Source organism: Musa acuminata, chromosome BXJ2-7, assembly GCF_036884655.1.
Source record: "Musa acuminata AAA Group cultivar baxijiao chromosome BXJ2-7, Cavendish_Baxijiao_AAA, whole genome shotgun sequence".
Lineage (NCBI taxonomy): Eukaryota > Viridiplantae > Streptophyta > Magnoliopsida > Zingiberales > Musaceae > Musa > Musa acuminata.
Window position 1 is genome coordinate 4,352,379 of NC_088344.1, and position 21,275 is coordinate 4,373,653.

Consider the following 21,275-nt stretch of genomic DNA (forward strand, 5'->3'; position numbering starts at 1 on the left):
AATCATGTCACGAATCCCCTTATGTCTATCGTTCTTAAGATATATTGTCACTTTATAGACGAGAGTGAATAAATAATTAGGAAAGTCATTTTCAATCAAATTACTTACTATAATTTGATTTGATCAATAATCATAATTAAAAATTAATTAAATCTATATTATATATTATTTAATTGGATAACGATATTTTACATACAAAACCCTCCATATTGGGTTTTTACCAAATGATGCTCTTAATTGGTTTTTACTAAGAGTATTTTTGTTATCACTATCTATCGGTCACCGTTGATCCCCGTCGCTCGCGAATGTGCAGTGATGCCACCACCGTCCCCTCCTTGCAACGTGAAGAGGCGAGACTTGTGGTCGACGAGCTAGTAGGGACGATTAGTGGACGGCTGAGGATATTTTTATCGAATTGATGAGAAAAGATATCTTCAAATAAAAAAAAATAATTAGGATGAAGTTATTTGATAAAAAAAAATTAATAATGAAGGTTTTTTAAGATAAAATACCTGTATAATAATAATAATAATAATTATTATTATTATTATTATTTTATGAAGGTAAGAAAAGTACGTATGTTCAGTTTCTCAGCTGTTATGTTGGTACATAGTTATTGATGGGAGGCCGGTCGTGAAGGAAAGGATAAGTTCCGATCACTGGTTGACTTAAATACAATATAATTATTACTATAAAAGTAATTTTTAATATAAATAAAATTCTAATAAAATGATGTGATAGAAATAGTATTATTATATTTTATAAAATAATAAAAAATATGATAGGGTCGATGATACTTTTAACCACAGTCAATAAATTTATTTGATTTAATTCAAATTGTATAACACCAATAAGATTAATTATGGAAAAATTGGTAATCTATTGGTTTTTAACGCAGCTATAACACAATTAGAATTATAAAAAAAAAAAACCAGTTTCGAGGTTTAACCAACGGCTTTTCGATACAAATCGACTCAAATCTTACAGATGTTTTAATCTCAACTAATCCTGAACTATGATCAAGAATAATTACAATTTACATCAATATTATGAGAATAATCGTATCAAGAAGATACACAATATGTTTAGCAAGAACAAACCATGGATCAGGCAAAACCATTCCCCGAATTCAAATTCTAGAACAAGAATAAGGTTGAAATCTATACCTTGAATCAAGCGGAGAGGCACAGATTAAAATTTTCTAGATATAAATCTATTCAAAATTGAGATTTCCAACTACATTTTATAATAAAATGAGGAGTTAGTAAGCTATCTCGTGTAAGAACTGCATAGATTTTTTGAATCAGATGACTACAAACTACCCATTTCACTCTTCAGAAAAAGCCAAACGAGTGAGAAGTAGACTATCATTTTCAATCAAATTATCTTTAATGAATCTTACTATAATTTAATTTGATCGATAATCATAATTAAAAATTAATTAAATCTATATTATATATTATTTAATTAGATAACGATACAATCTAACATTTATATCTCTCAAAAATTACTACTGCAAGATCGAGGGCGAAGTTGTGTATATCTAATGAACATTATCCTTTCATACCCACTTTTGTTGTAATGATTTGTAATATTTTAATTTTGAAAAACCAGTCATTTATTTAGTGTGATAGAAAGTACATCCATGCCTCGAAGGAAGAATTGGTCATCATCTTTCTCTCAAGTTTAGCCAAATAAAAAGGTGAAACTTGCAACTTGATATATTGTTTTTTCATAGATCATTGCTCATAACTCTTTGGACTGGATAATAGTTATTTGTAATAGACAAAATGGTATGATTCGTCAGTGACAGTGCATAATTAGTTTCACTTTTGAAAGAATGTATATTTTATTATTTAGGTTGACGTAATTAGAAGAAATTATCATTAATAATTGGGTTTCATTGTGCATTAGAAGGGAGCTACGTGGCAGTCGCTCATACGCCGACGTTGCTTCCAAGATTCCGACCGCCCCTTTCCCGGCACACCTGGACTTAGCCCGCCCCACGTCAGGCCCGCTAACCCGGAGTCGGAGGATTCGGGATGCGCATCCGACCCGAAATCATCATTTGCTGCGCCGGAATGTTCTCCTTACCCATTTTTTCGTTATCGAGACGAATTCGGATGTGGGTAGATGGATGCATGATACCTAACACGTGACGTGATTTCATTGATCAATATCCCATTATAACCCGCCCTTATTTTCTTCCTTTTGCTTCTTCCGTCTTTTATCTTATGTTATCATAGCAACGTTCGGAAAGCATTTTCATACAGTCGAGCATCATCTTCTGATATGAGCAAGGAGTCAATCTTATAAGCAAAGCCTTATCCTGTAGGCACGTAAGGATATTTCCACAATCACTAAAAAAAACCCTACGTTACGCGCAAGTATATGATATAATAAACTAAATAAAAAATCAGATCGATAATACTGATTATGTAGGTTAATGTAATTTTAAAATATAATAAAATATTCCTTTATAACCCGCCCTTGTTTCCTTTCTTCCACTCTTTCCGCAGCAGCGTCGTCTCTCTCCTCGTCTGCGCGACTCGCCCATCCGATCGCCGCCTCAATCTGGGAAGAAGAAGACATGGACGAAGGGACGTCGAAGCCGCGGTTGTGCCTGACGGAGAAGGAACAGCTTGCGGCTCGCAAATTGAGCAGGCTCTCGCAGATGCTCCTCCAGTTGCAACACCGCCGCTGCCGCCGCACCACCTACGTCTTCCCCGAATACCTTCGCTGGGGCGAGTGGCGGAGCCGCTCCATCCCTGACGGTCCACCCTCTTCCGTCCCTCCTCCTCCGCCACCTCTACCTCCGATCATTGTCCCTCCGCAGGGCCGGGCCTCGGACGGCGGCCAGAGGAAGTTAAGCAACCCCTTGAGGGCGGGGAGCGGCGGCAAGGACGACGCCATGCCGAGCTCGTCGGCGGCACTGCCTGCGGTCAATCGGGTCAACAAGCGACCCGAGGTAAGAAAAGCAAAAAATAAAACAATCTCGAGTCCATCGAATCTTGCTTTGCGATGCGTGACGTTTCCTTGATGTGCGTATGTGGATCCGAAACAGTCGGTGCTGAATCACCGCCGAGAATTCGCGTCGCTCGACGACGGAGCTCATCTCAAGAGAGTAATTCCTTCCTCTTTGGCTCACCGGTTTCGGTCATCTTCTTGTTTTCAGTCTTCTTATTTGCATTGGATCAGAATATCGAGGAGCATAGCAATCAATTGAGAGCAAGGAATTCTGTTCTCAGACAAGTGGAGGAGGTGATGTTTTCTTTCTTTTTGGTTTCTTTTTGGGTCCTTTTTTCCCATTTACTTGAAATCTTTGCGGGACCGATCTTGTAGCAAAAACTTGTCATCGCGGCGAAGGTTTGGCCGGCTGCCGCCATTGGATGTAGTCCAACACGGAACCGCCACCGCCGGCGCCAGCGTCAACCACCCGGGTTGGCCCTAATCCCCGCGGATCCCAAGCTCGCATTCTTTCCGTTGGAAAATCACCAGGAACTGGACGGCCAGTGCGCCACGGAACGGGCGCCAAGCTCCCGGGCCATGCTGGATCTGAACGCGCCACCGGAGGAGGAGACAGAGGAAGAGGGAGAGGATCAGGTGCCGGCGGCAGCGGCGGGACGAGAGAAGAGCGTGTAGAAAACAGAAACGAATACGGTGGTGCGGACACGGCGGTTCGTTATGTAGATTACATGCCCTAATCGTAAGCATTATTGTTATAGTGATAATAACGGTATTTTTGTTATCACTATCTATCAAGAAGAAACACAATCTGTTTAGCAAGAACAAACCATGGATCAGGCAAAACCATTCCCCGAATTCAAATTCTAGAACAAGAATAAGGTTGAAATCTATACCTTGAATCAAGCGGAGAGGCACAGATTAAAATTTTCTAGATATAAATCTATTCAAAATTGAGATTTCCAACTACATTTTATAATAAAATGAAGAGTTAGTAAGCTATCTCGTGTAAGAACTGCATAGATTTTTTGAATCAGATGACTACAAACTACCCATTTCACTCTTCAGAAAAAGCCAAACGAGTGAGAAGTAGACTATCATTTACTTCTTTTTCTTAGACTTGCTTGACAATGACTGAGCATACGCAGTACCCTGAGCACAACAAAAAACAGTGTAATAATCTAGAATCTTAAGAGTCAACTAATCCAAGTTATAAGCAATTGATTGACAAGAGTAGTGAGCCAGAATCAACTTATTAGACGTCAAAAAATTATGAAGTAAAAGATGAGAACATTAACAACCATCCTTTGGATGCAGCAAATTAATATTTACCTCCAACCACTCATCCATGTTGGCATCTGTGGTTCCAGTACCTACTTCCACCTTAGGAGATCTCTTTGTTTTCTGGGTTAAAAAATCACACAAACAAACATGGTTAGCATATAACAGCATGAACATGATAAAATAGCTTTGTATGGCAAAACGTTAACTTGCATCTGCAAACTAGATTTTAAGTTTAAAAGGTCAACAGGAAATTTCGTAAAGACGTGTTGTATATACCAAACAAGTAATCCATTTATTTTAAAACATAATAAATAGGGAACAACAGGCGGCCTGGTGCTCAGGAGAGGGCCAACTTCTAGAAAGAAAAGGTATTTACATATTCTTTCTTTGATGTACCTAAACACCAGATTTGATCTCATTTTACTTTTATCCATTGGGGTTCTTGTCATGAATTAGGAAATAGTTGTCACTTGCAAAGCGCATGCAGGTACTGAATTGAAAGCAACTTCCGGGTCATGCAAGGAGAAGTGGCATCGTGTATATTATTGTGTACTTGATTAGAAGCAGAATGAGTTACTCCTTGTAACTCTTGCATCCAGGATTTGTGCACATGCCTATAAATCTTGTACCAGTCATGCATGATTGACAAACCTTTGAATTCGCAAAAGGCATTGGAAGCAATCGGTCAATTCAACCATATCTAAAGAAGGATCATTTACATATGATATCCGTTGATTGATCTGATTGATTCCTACCTTATCTACTTAGATCCCGACATCATCTCATCTTAATTTTACCCCCTGTTTCTAACTTCCGTTAGTTGTTTTGACATATTCTGACCTCATCCACTGTTTAAATCACAATACTATCCCCTAGTTTACGAGTAAATGCAACTGTTTAAGACAATTTTTATATATACACAAGTGGATATTTATGCAGAAGCAGATTTTCCAAGTGGAAATGTATAAAGGTTCAGATGTTGTGGATCAGGAGGAAATTTGAAACTTTGCAGAGGTATACTTGCAACTGCTTCAATTCTCATGTATTTTTGTATGAAAAGATGCTCGAAAGATGCAATTTAGCAGCATGAATTGCCTAATCAATAAACTCGATTAAGAAATTAAGGTTAGCAAAAAAATGATCAAATGGTTGAAGTACCTTTGAAAACTGTTGAATTTGACCATATGCCCACAATCCCAAAAAGCCAATGAGAGCAACCCCAAGGGTCAGATATTTATATATACACAAGTGGATATTTATGCAGGAAGCAGATTTTCCAAGTGGAAATGTATAAAGGTTCAGATGTTGTGGATCAGGAGGAAATTTGAAACTTTGCAGAGGTATACTTGCAACTGCTTCAATTCTCATGTATTTTTGTATGAAAAGATGCTCGAAAGATGCAATTTAGCAGCATGAATTGCCTAATCAATAAACTCGATTAAGAAATTAAGGTTAGCAAAAAAATGATCAAATGGTTGAAGTACCTTTGAAAACTGTTGAATTTGACCATATGCCCACAATCCCAAAAAGCCAATGAGAGCAACCCCAAGGGTCACAAGAAAGACTGACTCAATGCTTAGAAAACCTCCAGCTTCAACAACTTCAACAGTACCATTATAGAAAATGCTCTGATATGGTTGCTGATCAATCTCATAGACTATTGTTCCCACTAGATCAAAAGAGCCAGGCTGCACAGAAAATGAAGTTTATAGGTTTCCACGATAATAAGAAACATCCAAGTGCATGATTATGTATAAATCTCTCAATTAAGTGTAAAGATTCAGATAAGAGAAATATACATATAGAGATAGGAGAAAAATAATGGCTCATAAAATACATGTATCAGCATGGAACTACAAAGACTCTCAGTCGCATATTTGTGGCACTCACCTGCAAGTATTTGCTGACAGCAAATACATACGGGAAAGTAGCTTGAGCAGAAACAGGCACTGATGCATTATAGAATTCCTGCATATAGAAATTAGTAGGAAGACTTAATATCACTGTTGGAATATCAAATCAAAGACCGAACACAACAGATTTGACGCATGCAAAATTTACATGCATTTAGGGAAGGAGATGGCAACAGAAGACTACATAACAGTTCCAAGTAAAAAAAGATCAATCATTTAATCACAGGAGAAAAGAATGCTGTGAAAGAGCAGCACAAGAAGCATGCCCCTGACAAACCGTTAGACATCAACAAGGTGAGCTGATATCCATTACTCTGTTAATATAGTAGCTGACTATGAGACCAGTAGAGAGTTTCTTACCAAACTTCACCAACCCCAATTAAAGAAAATTTGGGAAATGTGTTATATTAAAAACTAAATGTGTTTCCTGGAATTATACCACCAACTATACATTCCAATTAAAGTGGATCACTTATGATTTTAAAAACTAAAGAATTAATAATATAAACTAAACTATCAGAAAATTTAGTTATCTTTTTCTTCTCTGTTATTTTTCATAATCAGAACATGTAAAACAAGTGTCTTTATAATCTGCATATAATTCTTCAGAAACTATAATTATCAATATCAGTCAACAGCATGAGAGTTCTCGTAAACCAATAAGAAAATCAGTACACACTACACACTATAGTTCTGAGGACTGTTTCACTTGAATTAATGATGACATTTTGCATAAAAAAGATTAATTTAATCGTTGTAGGCCAGTAAATCGACCAAAATTACTCAAACCAAATTTTATAAGGATTATTGCTAATTATATTCATTAGAAGACATTACCCCTGTGTGGATGTTTCATTCCGTAGTTATACTTTTTCATAGAAATGCAAATAAAGTTGAGTGACATATGAAACCATCAACTAATCACCTAGGTAAAAAAAAAAATTCATCCAGACAATATGAGTAGAAATAGCAGAATGACATGACTGTTTCATACACAAGTTCACCTAGACTCTAGTTCTGTTTTTCTGTAGCTATGCATGGATCACAACAAAAATTGCCAGCCTATTGAAGCTAACTATTAAGTACCTACAGAACATTAGCCATATAGTGATCCAATGGCAGTGATAACTTGTTCCACAATGATCAGATACTTTTTGTCCACCATCCAGTTGATTTATATTCCCCCTTACAGTCAACATTCAGAGGTACAGAACACCTACTATGAATCAAATAAAACTGTACAATAACACAGCTTGTGCCACTTCTTCAAGCTATTAATGAAGAAGCCAAAAAAATAAGTTCCAGGTAACTTGAGATAAGAAAATAGACGTCAATGCATGAAAGTAAAGCACAGTTCTCAAACACCGTGCACATCATAAGCTGCAGCCAAGCACCGGTAACACAAGAAGGGAATGTATGCGATGCCCATTGTAGAGCAACTAAATCATAAATGGCATCTAAATGGAAACACACCTGCAGTGTAAGATTCTGAACAAACATATGATGATCAAATGGAAGATGAAGGCTAGCACGTATAGCAACCACTTCTAAAGTTGATTCACCTGCAATTTTCCAGATGATGGCATTCAGTTAGAAGCAAATATAACAGCAGACAATTCGTTAAGAAGGGAAGCTTAGTGCAAGAGGCTCCCACTAATGTAAGGTCTGGGGAACCCCATTATGCAACCCTACCTCCACATAGTGATGATTTTAATAAAAATCAACTGAATTACCACACAACAAATTCAAGACAACAACTTGCCAAAATGAGCAGGTAGACAGCAGACTGTGGAGCAACGAGAAATGATAAGGTTAATGCCTAAAGGTAGAATATGCCTATAGTTTGCAGAGCAGATTCATTGTTTTATGTGTACACTTGGACAGTGAAAAAATAAGATTATTACCATGAATAAAAATAACAAACTTATCACATGACCATACAGCAAAGGCGTCAGCTTCCACAAACCTATTTCCACACGTAACCTCATATAACTAAATATAGCTAATCTAAACAACTCAAAGAAGAAGAATAAACTGAATATGAGGTCAGCTAATAATAAAAAACCAATAATATACAGATCCTACGGCTCTTTCCCAGTTTAGCCCAAAAAACATGAAGAAAGGGAAGGACAACTTAGTTCCTGATTCTGCTGCCTCATCTAGTGTAGTCTCAAGATTTTAGTCATCATTATTTCAAGAAGCAACTTAAGAATGTTCAACAGTGCAACAACTTGAACATTCAGTTACTGCATATATTGGCCATGACAACATGTACTTGGAACAGAGACTACCAGGAAACCAAAATTTTATGAGGTACAAACATAAATCTGTCAAGATAGACTCCCAACAACTCAGAGAACATCTATTTATCACCTCAAATGTGGGGGTGATAGCAACAACTTTTTGATAGTCCTAAATACTAATATAGCTGGATCTGAATGTGTTGAGTTTGTAGTACATAAGGAGTACACAACAATAGTAAGATAAACAAAAAGATCAGACATGGGATAGAAATGCAAAAAAGAAGTGCTGAATTAGATTCAAATTTTAAAAGGCCATAGGAAAGAACCCTCATTATGTAAGCCAACCAGTAGCTCAGTTTCTTCTCCTGCTGGTACTACTGCATGGACGAAAGATAGTCAAGGAGTTATGTTTGCATGCTACAACAAAAACTATAAGTTCCCATCTGAAATGATTTGTTCATTCCCAGAAGTAGTACATACATCTAGCAGCATTCTTTGGAAACACACAGACAGTATCTATGCCAGGAGCTGGACCCAGAGTTCCATCACCAAAAACTTGGGTATCATCACCAACAATGCCAAGATTGCTTCCTTCAATAACTTCTGTCGCAGCAACATCCTCATCCGACTGACATCTCGCAACTGCCAGAAGTCAGAGTCAATAGATAGTCGACAAAGGAATATCGTAGACACATCCAACAATAGATAGTCAACAAAGGCTTCAAGAGAAATTTTTATAATAACTTTCTTTCAAGTAGAAGCTTTTGAGTCACGGAGTTAACTGCCATATTATCATGTACCTTAGCTGATAAAAAATTAGTGACAAAGAGGGAAGAATATGTCTTAAGAGGAACTATGACAATTATCTAAATTTCACCCACTGATTTAGTTTGGAACCAAAAGATTATAAGCAACTGCTCTGTTGTAATCCTACATAAACTGATAAACAATTAATATAGAATAAGAGGGAAGTGCACCTACTGATTAAGTTTGGATGTTGCTGCATTCTAAAAGATTTCAAGATATCCCAAGCCTAGAATAGATTTCACATTTTTATTTTTTTCAATTTCATGGACGAAATGCTTAATCATCAGTTCACAGCATCCCTTTGGTCATTGCAAGCCCTAAAGATCTCTGCGAAAGGAATTTTATGCTGGCCGAGAAACCTTGGTGAGAGCCAGGTAGCCGAATATTCAGAAATGTTTCTAAAGAAAGATATGTTATAGATAGATCAGCTCAAATCGAGGTTAAACAGTGGTGTAGCTTTTCATAGTGTCAATTCTTGTCGTTGTCGCCAAATTTGACCGTCTATCCTTTTTCTTTTCCTGTCAATTCTTTTTCCGTATTCTAATTCGTTGAATATTTCTCATTCTCTTTTTCTTATATCCATTCCATTTTGCCCACCATTTTTTCCTTTACAAAAGAAAAAAAAATTTCCCCGAAACTCAACAAGAAAATACCAACACAACGTTCAGTTGTGCATAGCAAATTTTCAAACAACAAGTTAGATAATTCATCCAATGACGCAAGCTTTTAAACCTAGCACGGCTGCCATTCGATGGCAAACAACCTGTTCTACCGATCCTTCAAACAAAACGATAATTCTCACCAACTGGGATAAATCCTGCAGATCTAGAAAATCCATGAGTGCAAACCAACTAAAAATTCAAAAAAAGAGAAGAAACAGGGAGAAAAAGAAAACCACACACACGAAAACAAACGAAATGGACACAGATAGCGTCCCTTCGTCAGCTGAATGGCACGAACACCGCCCATCAACTAGTTCAAACACATCACAAATAGAAGAGAGCGAGCAGCTTGATGGGGGGAAACGAAGTGTATACCTTGGACGATCGGAGACGCGAACAGGAGAAGCGCGATTAGGAGAGAGAAAACCCTAATCGCCATGGCGATCCAGGAAGCTGACCGCGACGGCTCAAGAACGACGACTCGAGAAAGCAGAGACGGGAGTGACTCGATCCGAGAGAGAACTACACAAAAGTAGCTCCCGTTTAGGATCCTCTCCAACCACAGCTCTACGCGAACTGCTCCAATTCTAACATCTCAGCCGTCCGTAGGCATTGATTCAACCGACATCTGCCGTTACCTGCTTTCGATTTGAACAGTGCGATCTGATCCGTACGATCGCTGAGGTAAGTAGAGCCTGGCACCGCTGAGCAACACGTGGCCCTGCGAGGCCTATCCGAAATGACGGCCGTCATAAATGTTACAAACGCTACATATATCGGGGACGTGTAAAACGGCGTTACTCGGCTGTTACTGAGCCTACCACGATAGAACAATAGAGCTTGAAATCCGATGACAGTATAAATTAGAACTATAGAACTTAATGATCATATGCTATTATTCATTGTGAAATGAGTGAGAATTGTCTGCATGGAGATCTCTAATGTAGAGATTTAAGTTTCCGCGGTGTGATGGAAAGCTGGAATACTTAAAGACTTCCAATGGCGAGTTCTTGGAAGGTTATCGACAATATCCATACTCGAAGAAGTCAAACAAGCCGACGATTTGTCCTTCTTATTATCCTTTCAAGCAAGATTTGACAGAAGAAAACTGGGGAAGGGCAAAATCTTGCACATATGGATACCAAAATCTACATCTCTTCTTCTGTACATCGAGCAAGAAATCCTCTCATCTTTCGTATTCTCCTGCTCTTAGCCTCTCTCTCTCCCTCTCTCTCTCTCTTTCCCAGGGTTTCTTTGTTTGGATTCTGTCGTTCAGCAAGCTTCTCGCAGAACTACGTACTGAAACTTGAATCCGAGGAGGAGGAAGTTGTTGCCATCGTCTGGTAATTAAGGTTGTATTAGCCGGCAACAACGGCAGCAGCGTCGGCCTTGAAGCTTTTCTTGTCGCAGTTGGAAGGGATGGTCAAGCTCGGCTTGCCCTTCATGGCGAACGACTGCTTCTTGGACTCGTTCTCCAGAGCTTCATCCATGTCCATCTGCTCCCACCGGCACTCCTTGCTGCAAAAGGGAGTGTCCCCTCTGCAACACACATCAAATCGATCCATTCCCATCGGTCGCCGAGCTCTAAGCAGTTTCGAACGAAGAGCAAAAGAAGCGATTAACCCACGACAAACCTGTACATGAAGACGTCTTTGTTCTCGGCGATGGGCTTCTTGCAGAGGTAGCAGGAGCCCAAGAAGTGGTGGCGCCGGGCCTCGTGGACGGAGAAGAACCTCGGAGACGGCATGCTTGCTCAGTAGTACTTACTGTGTTTAGCTTCCACTCGACCTGTATCTTAGTCGGTCTCCGATGGCGGAGAGAGCTTGTTGGGGTGTGCAATGGAGGGGGGCGAGGATATTAATGGGCAGCCGGGGGAGCGTGAATAGGAGGCGGAGGAGAAGGAAACCGTGGGTGGAAACCGGTGGCAGCGCTCGTGAATCCATTGGCTGCGAGAACACCTTGTTTTTAGTGATTCGATTCCAGGGAGGACAAATACATAGAATATAAGGGAAAATGGTGCAAGTGGTACTCTAAATCTTTCCTAAGACTGCACGATTCCCATGTGTGTGTGTCCTGCTGCTAAAGCGACTAGATTGACTGAGATCAACCTTGATACGGTGGGTTATCATAATTATAGTCATCACTGTATCACTTTCTTTAGGGATGATTGTGATCCCGTCATATCAAGTCCAGTTTACTGAACTTGACTTGAGATCACGAACAAGAATAACGCTTCCGATTATTGAACTCTGTGGAACCTTTTTCTTCCCAATTAAATTACGGTATTTGATTTCTTATTATTTTTAATTAAATATATTTTGATTTTTCTTACTAATCGATGGATATAGTTTCATCACGTAATTCTGAGGAGTCATTTGGATCGAAGACTACCATCAGCGCAGTACTGTAAGTGTACCCTTACGGTGACGTGGAGATAAAGACACACGTTGCTTCGCTGGCCAATGGCCATTCCATTCGTTCCTTCCTCCCATTCAACTATGGATTTGGTGGCACGGGTTTTGAAGTCAGTGCAACACTTGGATGAGAAAGGACATCTGACGCAGCATGAGGTGGACCGATAGGGAAGAGATGTCTCCATGAACTGAACCAGCGGCGGAATTGGCAAGGACAACGGCAGCCCCGAGGTGTGTCCAACTCTATATAATCTATGCTCACATACATACACAGATGATGTGGGCACAAATACAAAGACATGAACATGTTACCATGGCCATGGGGTAAGGGGCAGAAAATAGTATCTAGTATGCAATCAAGATTCCACAAATTTTAAGAGGAGATTCTTGCTATCACATCATAAAAATGTTATAAATGGTTGAGGGAAATGACAAGCTTCACATGTTCTACTCTATCTGCAGCATATAAAATCCACTAGTTTAAAGCTTTTCATTGTGGCAATTGCTACTGCAACTCACATCTCCAAAAAAGAAGACTACATCATCCTACAGGACTGCACAAAGAGCAAATTAACAGGAACTGAACCGGGAAAAAAGTTTAGTTTTATGGGGTGAATTTGGTTAAATAATAGTGAGCACAATGTTTCTGGCAATTGCTACTGCAACTCAGATCTCCTAAAGAAGACTACAACATCCTACAGGACTGCATCAAGAGCAAATTAACAGGAACTACTGCACCAGGAAAATAAGTTTAGTTTTCTGGGGTGAATTTGGTTAAATAATAGTGAGCACAATGTTTCTGGCAATTGCTACTGCAACTCAGATCTCCTAAAGAAGACTACAACATCCTACAGGACTGCATCAAGAGCAAATTAACAGGAACTACTGCACCAGGAAAATAAGTTTAGTTTTCTGGGGTGAATTTGGTTAAATAATAGTGAGCACAATGTTTGTGTCACATCAAACCTGTTTGGAATTCTTTTGTTTCTATCACCAATTCTTCAGTGTTGTTTTCCTCACAAAAACACTCGAGTTACTTTTTTATTCATTGCAACCTTTATCCTGATAAAGCATCATCCATATGGTACAAATGATGGTGTCTTCCATATGAACAGAAGATAACAAAGAGTAGCTAAAGTATCAGGTGCCAATTATCACAACAGATCAAAGCATCTGAAACTTCAGATTATAACAACTAAGAGTGGGGCTTGTTCTCCACAGGTGGAAACCAAGTTCCAACAGAAGTTTGCGGAAACATTTATTGAGCTTGAAAATTCACACAGCTGGAGAAAAAGGGAAACCACCATTGGCATGGTGAACACCGTAGCTTTGTATCTCTTCTCAACTTGTTCTGGCTCTGTTTGCTTCCATCGTGGCTCTATCCAGCTGTCGGAGCCTCTCGCCCTCACGGCACAGGTATTCTTGTAACTTCTCCTGCAAGTTCCATGACAAGATCACCTCATTCACAACCTCATTCGAAATTAAAACTAGTCGAGAAGGATCTGTTGTGATAAAGAAAATCTATGAATCAAAAGATTACCTAGACATGCACATACAAAAACCTAAAAATATGTTGTTAATTCGTCAGCCAGAAGATGCTAAGGTTCATCAGTAATGAGACATCACGGATTGACCAAAAGTGTCCATTCAATTGGCCGGACATCATATAAGCCGGTCCAGTTCAGCTCTCATTAACAGGGAGGACCGATGTACGCGCCCTTGCCCTTGTAAGCAAAAAGATTGTTTCTGTGACTCGAATCCATGGCTCGACAGCATGATGATATCTCTCCAAACAAGAAGATCGGTATACTTTGTAAGTCCACTAATTAGCTAAACACAAGGGATTTGCATGACTGAAGATCCTGGAAGAGAATTATTCCCGTTCCCTGTAACCTAAACTTATGTCCAAAGAATTTGAAACCACATGAGACATATTGACTGCGACAAGGCATGGGAATGGTAACGAAGAAGAAAGAGTTGGCGAAGGTCAATCCATCTCTTTGTTTCTTCTATATGCTCAGTGAATGAACATACCAATGAGGTTGTTGTTGCCACAAGAAGACAGATTGAGCTCCCCTTCCCCAACCCACTCTCCCATTTTGAGTCTCCAAATGAACCACAAGGACCCAAAATCATAAGAATATAAAGGGGATCTTGTGATCACACCAACAAGGTATTTTACACGCCAATCGCACATTTCCACATGATTAGCTTAACAAAAATCGTAAAAGATCAACAACAATCTCATTAGATCCCCCCCAAAGCGCTCTCTTGTTGTCGACGCTACAGGAATTAATTGAAAGAAGAATCTATGGCGCAACGTGATAGCAACACATTACAATAGTTCGTGAGAAGACATCGATCGCCCAATAATATACAAAGGGGGACCGAAAAACTATCTTCATGGATCGGATTCATTAGGTGTCCAAATCATAACACAAACTCAATGAAAAGAACAGGGAAAAGAACATATTATAGGCGGCTAAAAGGGGAGCAAGAAAATGATCAGAACACACCTTGACGCCGAAGAGAAAGATCCCGGCGAGGCCGGCGGTGCCGACGCCTCCACATACCACCACTGTGGACGACAGCAAAGACCACGGCCGGTAGATCATCTTCTCGCCTCCTCTTCTGCCCCTCGTCGATCGGACCTCCACTGTGTCTTATTTTAGGGTTTCGTATCAGTACAGAATATATTGGGCCGGACCAAACTAAGCTAAGCCCATCCCACAGGACATGTTTCTCAGCCCATCGTCGTCATCATTTTCATCATCTAATTTTAATATGTGATATAAAGATTAAAAGCTAAGCAAATTTGAATTACTCATCCACAAATTTCATTTGATTCGAAGATTTTTCTTTCATATATTTATATTTAATCCGCATTTGGTTGCCCTCTTAAATCGGATATTAATGATCCAAATTCACACGTGTGCTACTTTCACCCAAATTAAAATATATTTGAAAAAATTAAAAGAATTTTTTATTACCATCAAATATATATATATATATGTAATTTTCATAGAAAATCCTCATATTTTTTGTATTTTTCAATTGGTACTCTCTCTTTTGCTTTTTTTTTAAATAATGCCTCTAATTTGAAAAAAAAAAGTGTCCCTCAAATTTTTTTTGATTATTACAGTGTTTTGGCTTGTTATAGTATTTTAGTCACCACAAACAAAAATATTATAAAATCTACTGGAAAACACTATAAATAAGTCAAATAAAATCAAAACACACTAGAAATCATTTGATATATTATATTATAATTCAAATATGTATTTATAATAGTTTAGAAACAACATCACCTAAATAGAAATTAAAAATTAAATTATTATAATATTTTGATTATCACAATAAAAATATTGTAAAACATGCTCAGAAACATCATAAATGATCCAAATAGACTGTAAACCTTAATTGAATCAACAACATGCATAATGGTATATGAACAATGACAACCAAAGTGATATAATATGATATCAATTACAATGTTTTTCAATAATATTTATAGTGTTTTTAATACCTCAATAAAAATACTATAAACATCATTGAAAAACACTGTAAATGAGTTAAATGAAATCACTGCAATATTTTCAAACTGATAAAAATACGATCAAGAAAATTTGATGGAAAAAATTTTTAGGGATATTTTGGATATTTTAAATTAGAGACACTGTTTGGAAAAAAAATGTAAAATGAGAGGTTTCGATTGGAAAATACCAAAATATGAGATAAGCTTATCGAAGGATATGTGTACAAAGCACCCTTTGTATAAGAATAAATCACAAGGAAATCAGCAAACTAGTTTGGATGAGTGAATTTAACTTTGTAAACCATTGAAGGAACACAGCAACCATATAAAGCATAACAGTCCACAAGTAAGAAAATATGGATGAAAATTAGAAGCATCAGAAGATGTAAAATTCCACAACTCATCACCTTAAGCAGATGATTTTTGGAAAGAAAATTGCCCACCTCAGTGTTCAACCTGTGTTTCCTCATTGCAATTTAGCACAAGGATAGTACAGAAGAAGATAAATAGACAGCCAAGATCTGCCTGGGAATTCATGGAGTTGTCTCTCAAAAAGTAGCTGCCAAGAAACTCAACCAAACACTAAAAGTAGTTGCACAAGTAAGCAGCATATGGAGAAAAGTAATGTGTTGTGTGCCGGCAAAAGGCTGGTGCCGACATTACATGGCACATCTCCTCCACTGAAGCAACCTCTTCTTTGCTTGATTCCTGTTCCACCTTCAAGAACAAATGTGGAGCTGGTGGCGTTCCCGCTGCTGAACAAGATGCACCATAGAAATGGCTCATGGTGTCCTCTGACATATCCTACTCCAACCTCATGATGTTCTTTGCTGTGAATAACAGAGAGTGATTTCTTGGTTGGGACAAGAACTGTGGAGAAGGCTTGTTCTGGATTTAGATGGCTCCAGTAGCATCCAACAAGCTGGCCAGATATAGTGTCGATGGTAGGTAGCTCTACCCCACAGTTGGGAGCATAGACCTCAGTCATGTCAATTTCTGCAGGCTGGCAGGCAAGCGTATTGTTGCTAGTGCAGTTTTGAGTGCATTCCAGCAAGAATTGCAACGCCATGCATCCCAGTCCTGGACTGTTATAGAGTTTCGGTAACTTGGTCGCCGTTCGATTCTTGTTTACGAAGTCGACAATCTCATTTGCAGGATTTCCTGGAATCACATCGCATTAGGTGAATATGGTATCAGAGGATACAAGAAATTCAATAATTACTGTGATTGAAAACCGAGCATAATATGATTTTAGCACAGCATGAAACTTTATTCTGATCTATGTTACTTGTGAAGACACAGCATTTACATGCATCCTGTACATTCTTCCTCGAATCAGCAGAAAACAAAAGAATATCGAGAGCAAATTTTTCAGAAAGGAAAACAAAACAAGAAGAAATAGAATGCCTGAAGAGATTATATAGAGAGATTTCCAAAGGGAAATAACTTTAGTTACTACCTAAAAAGAGTACAAGCAGCTGCAGAAATACAGGGTGTTAACCAATAAGATAAATCAAATATCAAAGAACATGAAATGCTGATGCACACAGTGTGGTTGGTCTATATCATGGTTGAGCTTTTAGGAAAATTTGACTTGTGTGTTTGTCACATCATGGTCTAATATGATTGCTCATATGATCACTGTGCAGAAAAGGCGGAGAGGGGAAGAAACAAGGAAATCTGTTGAATGAAATCCCGGCCTCCTGGATTCTAAATTATCTCCAATCAGTTCTGAACATCGTGAGGGACAACTGAAACACACGAGTGAATTTATGATTCCACATTTGCCAAGTAAATCATGAAATACATCGAAGTAAATTCTGAAACACAACAGATTGAAAGAAATACTTCAGTGAAGTAACACTGCTGTTTTGTTGGCTTCCCTACATATTGATACACAACAATCAGTAAACTGACCATGTATCTCTCTGTTTTTGCACATCACCAATGGTTTCTTCATCTTGATATCAAAATGATTTGTCCAGACATGGAGCAAAATGTAGATTTTCCTTGTAGGAGATAAAAGTGAAGGTGTTAGTAACCCAATATTTACTTCTCCCGAAAGGAAATGGGCACCATATCGTGGCTGCCCCTCGATTTTAAATGGGATTCCATCGCATTAACATGAATCAACTCACTGTTAAAAATAATTCACAGCACAGGAATATCAAGAATTCTGCGAACCAAAGATGGACAATACTTCTTCTCTCTCTCTCTCTCTCTCTCTCTCTCTCTCTCTCTCTCTCTCTCTCTCACACACACACACACACACACAAACAGAAAAGAAAAGGATGGAGAATAATGAAGGATATGTGATCAGTTGCTCTGAAATCACAGAACAGGTGGGTAAATGTTGCAGGTTACGAGAATCATGAATATCTTTTTTCCCCTTATGATTAGGAGAAACATGAAGAGTTGCATTTAATTCCATTTTATATATGCTTTCCCCAACCACAAAACTCTTCCTACAACAGATGGAAAGGGACAGAAGATTTGCTGCAAATTTTTCATCATGAGCAATCAAACAACAAACTACGAATTTGGTCACTTGGAATGCCAGTGGAATGTAACTACATACATTTCCAAGAATCTACTCATCCCATTTTATGCATAAGGCATCTACAATGTGAATGACAACATAGCTGGAGGCTCCTTTATATGAATGCCGCAAAGCACAATATAAGACAGATAGATGTATATTAATGAATACAAAGAGAGAAAAACAAAAAGGAAGAAGTAGATCTTACCTTTATTTTCAGCCCAGACAACTGCAACAAGAACTGTGAGACAAAAAATGTAGAAATTGCAGGAGCAGTTCTTCCACATTGAGAACACCAGCAACCCACACCACAACCACAGCTGAAAACCTCACATAAGATCAGTTTCCTGAGCAAATATACCTGGGAAGAGAACCTTGTTAAGCTCTGCTGGCCTTGGTGGCTTTGTTTCTTCTGGGACAGGAGTCTGTGGGATGAAGTGGTACAGTGTTGGTGCTGAGCTGAAATGTAGTCTCTTTGTGGAGGGGCACTTCTCGATGCTGTAGTGATGGGAAATGAGTGCAAGCTTCAGCTGGACTCTTTTTCCCGAGAATTGAGGGCAATGGTACCATCGAAGGTGGCAGATTAAACTAGGTAATAATGCAGATTGGTCCACAGAAGGCAGGTCAGAGGAAAAGGAGTTGGTGGGTGGACCAAAATCACAGGTTGATGCTTTGATGGGGTGGCTAAAACTTTACTTTCTGTCCTTCACAGCTTTTTGCTTCAGGCCAGCAAATTATTCAGCTCAGTTAACAGTAAATAAATCACTGTGGATTGCTTGACCCAATAAAATTGCAATACACTTGCACTTGAAAGTGTTTGAGAGGAGATAGATTTGATGTATATTATGATCACATCCAACTCTAACATTTTCTTTTTGCCAACTTCATATTCTAAAGATTAACTACAATCAGATTCATCACTGCTTCTAAAGCCAATCTTTTTATCACAGCTTTTGGAAGGATGTGACTACTGATGTGCTAAGGTTTGTCAATCCAATTCAATTGCTCCATGCTTTATTTTAGATAACTGCAAGACAACAAAAATCAGAACATGCATTTTAGATGGCAGACTAAACAATCAAATTTGAAGAGCAAATCAGAAACAAAATTTAGGTTGGAGCATGATAACCAAGTTTACTTAGAAACACCATTTTATGTTGTCATGCTAGGTTAGTGTTTATTTTTTGTTATAATATCATCATGAAACTTATTTAATATTGAATAAATAAATAAATTGTTGATTAATATCTTGATGCAAATACTAATAAACACTAACATGGAAATCATTATATTTAGATATCATGCTTGGAAGATGAAAATATACTAATAAAAATTGCCACATTCTCTGTTTTGAGAGATCCAATTCAACACTAATCAAGTTGCCATTCATTCTCAGATGTAAACTTCTTAAACATTTATTTTTGGAGGTTTGACCCATGTGTTTTCACATAGACATCAGGCACAAGGAAAAACTTTTAAATTGATGGCTTCATTTGGATTTACAGATAGATTGAATTCTTCAGCAACATGACACAATGGTTTCCAGAACAACCAGCAGCAGCATCACTAGTCTTCCTACACATCAAATCATGGACTGAGCTCATTCAGGATACTTCACACTGTCCCCAGTCACAAAACCTGGCATAACCATGAGCCCCACACCTCAGGGTTTTGGTCTGATGCATCTATGGCTGCATTTTTCACCACACTTTCCATACAATCATCTGTGAATTCAGTGCCTTTGATCACCTGGAAAACTTCAGCTGCAGGATGGAAAGAGTGTGCAAGCCTCTGCAGTAGCCAGATGGATCTTGGTCAGCCTCAGGAACGCCTGGTAGAAGTGTGTTCTTGGGTGCTCACCACTCACCACAACCAAATTCCCAAAGACACAACCTTCCACCTCCGGATGAATGATCAACCAGTACTTGCTCCTACTAGATTGTCTGAAATGTGAATCAGGGTTTTGGCTCACCATGTCCAATGGATCCATCGCTCCACCAGCCAGAAACTGATCGAAGAAGACCTCAGTAGAGAACACACAATCTTCAATTTTGACACACAAGCATTCTTCTTAAAACCCACTGAAAACTTTTTGGCATATGTATGACTCGAATGCATACTTCTTATGAGACCATCTTCCATACACAACTGCAGGTTCAACTGAGTTTGCTGCTGCATCCAAATCCCACCTTGCCGCTTGCAGCATGCAAATCAGTAGCTTTGTTGATGGATTTTTAAGCTAAGCATGCTGCAGAAGAGAAAACATCTGGGCTTGATTCGGTTGAGAAGAAGCAGAGTTCCGAGACATGTCGATCTTTTGACAGCATGCCTCGCCGCTTCAGTTTCTTCTCAAGCTTCAGCTTCTTCTCTGCCAATGCCGAATCTCACCTTCCCTACTCTGAATCTGGGACTGAAACTTCTTCACCATGACTTCGTACTTCTTTATCAAGCTCTCTTGCTGTTGGATCTCTGCAACTAAACATGTACCATGGGGTGATGAAATTGTTGCTCTGGGATTGTTATGCTGGTACATGTGCTCGAGTTCTAAGAGCTTCGTAAGTTCAGCAATGACAAGTTTATCCGCAAACTAGATCTTCTCCGGGTCGTAAGGAGCATGGGATTCCTTGCTGGTTAACGAAGAGAGGAAGAGAAAAAGGCAGGGAACAGCAGAGTACGGCTCCTGCCTTCCCTAGCAGGAGGTGATCCACCAAATCCGGCTAAACCTGCACCCTTTTGGTCCCGGATGAAGAAGGCTACGTATGTGATCGAAGGGCAGCATGGCTCGGCTTTCGACAGCCTCAAGCGGTCGAGCGTGTTCGACCCGATTCGATGGATATTTTCATATGACAAGCGGATCGGGTAAACGGGTATGCTCAAAAAACCCGACCCGCCTCCGTCCCCAATTTGAATCGAG

The 21,275-nt window shown here is 38.9% G+C and overlaps 3 protein-coding genes and 1 pseudogene across 3 annotated transcripts; all 4 read right to left on the bottom strand.

Annotated features, from left to right (window-relative positions):
* Positions 1-3,883: 3,883 nt before the first annotated feature.
* Positions 3,884-10,641, bottom strand: LOC103990531 (translocon-associated protein subunit alpha). The gene is made up of 9 exons (XM_009409706.3): positions 10,512-10,641; positions 10,249-10,395; positions 8,885-9,046; positions 8,731-8,781; positions 7,635-7,723; positions 6,139-6,216; positions 5,733-5,936; positions 4,297-4,368; positions 3,884-4,116 (listed from the first exon to the last, which is right to left on the bottom strand). The coding sequence occupies exons 1-9, from the start codon at positions 10,624-10,626 to the stop codon at positions 4,066-4,068; spliced, it is 969 nt and encodes a 322-aa protein (XP_009407981.2). The 5' UTR covers positions 10,627-10,641; the 3' UTR covers positions 3,884-4,065.
* Positions 10,642-10,919: 278 nt separating this feature from the next.
* On the bottom strand, positions 10,920-11,714 carry LOC135616746 (FCS-Like Zinc finger 1-like). The gene is made up of 2 exons (XM_065116291.1): positions 11,508-11,714; positions 10,920-11,412 (listed from the first exon to the last, which is right to left on the bottom strand). The coding sequence occupies exons 1-2, from the start codon at positions 11,618-11,620 to the stop codon at positions 11,232-11,234; spliced, it is 294 nt and encodes a 97-aa protein (XP_064972363.1). The 5' UTR covers positions 11,621-11,714; the 3' UTR covers positions 10,920-11,231.
* Positions 11,715-16,169: 4,455 nt separating this feature from the next.
* On the bottom strand, positions 16,170-20,249 carry LOC135616747 (uncharacterized). Its single transcript, XM_065116293.1, has 3 exons — positions 20,111-20,249; positions 18,570-19,388; positions 16,170-16,983 (listed from the first exon to the last, which is right to left on the bottom strand). The coding sequence occupies exons 2-3, from the start codon at positions 18,646-18,648 to the stop codon at positions 16,394-16,396; spliced, it is 669 nt and encodes a 222-aa protein (XP_064972365.1). The 5' UTR covers positions 18,649-19,388; positions 20,111-20,249; the 3' UTR covers positions 16,170-16,393.
* LOC135618030 (protein GRAVITROPIC IN THE LIGHT 1-like) lies at positions 19,725-21,140 on the bottom strand (annotated as a pseudogene).
* Positions 21,141-21,275: the final 135 nt, after the last annotated feature.

Excerpts from the sequence above, each read along its gene's own strand:
- LOC103990531 (XM_009409706.3), bottom strand. The coding sequence starts at position 10,626 with ATGACGGCCGTCATTTCGGATAGGCCTCGCAGGGCCACGTGTTGCTCA. Across the intron at positions 10,396-10,511 it reads ACTGTTCAAATCGAAAGCAG|TTCTCTCTCGGATCGAGTCA; the intron begins GTAACGGCAGAT and ends ACTTTTGTGTAG. Across the intron at positions 5,937-6,138 it reads CTGTCAGCAAATACTTGCAG|CCTGGCTCTTTTGATCTAGT; the intron begins GTGAGTGCCACA and ends TTTTCTGTGCAG.
- LOC135616747 (XM_065116293.1), bottom strand. The coding sequence starts at position 18,648 with ATGTGGAAGAACTGCTCCTGCAATTTCTACATTTTTTGTCTCACAGTT. Across the intron at positions 16,984-18,569 it reads TGTCTGGGCTGAAAATAAAG|GAAATCCTGCAAATGAGATT; the intron begins GTAAGATCTACT and ends ATGTGATTCCAG.
- LOC135616746 (XM_065116291.1), bottom strand. The coding sequence starts at position 11,620 with ATGCCGTCTCCGAGGTTCTTCTCCGTCCACGAGGCCCGGCGCCACCAC. Across the intron at positions 11,413-11,507 it reads AAAGACGTCTTCATGTACAG|AGGGGACACTCCCTTTTGCA; the intron begins GTTTGTCGTGGG and ends TGTGTGTTGCAG.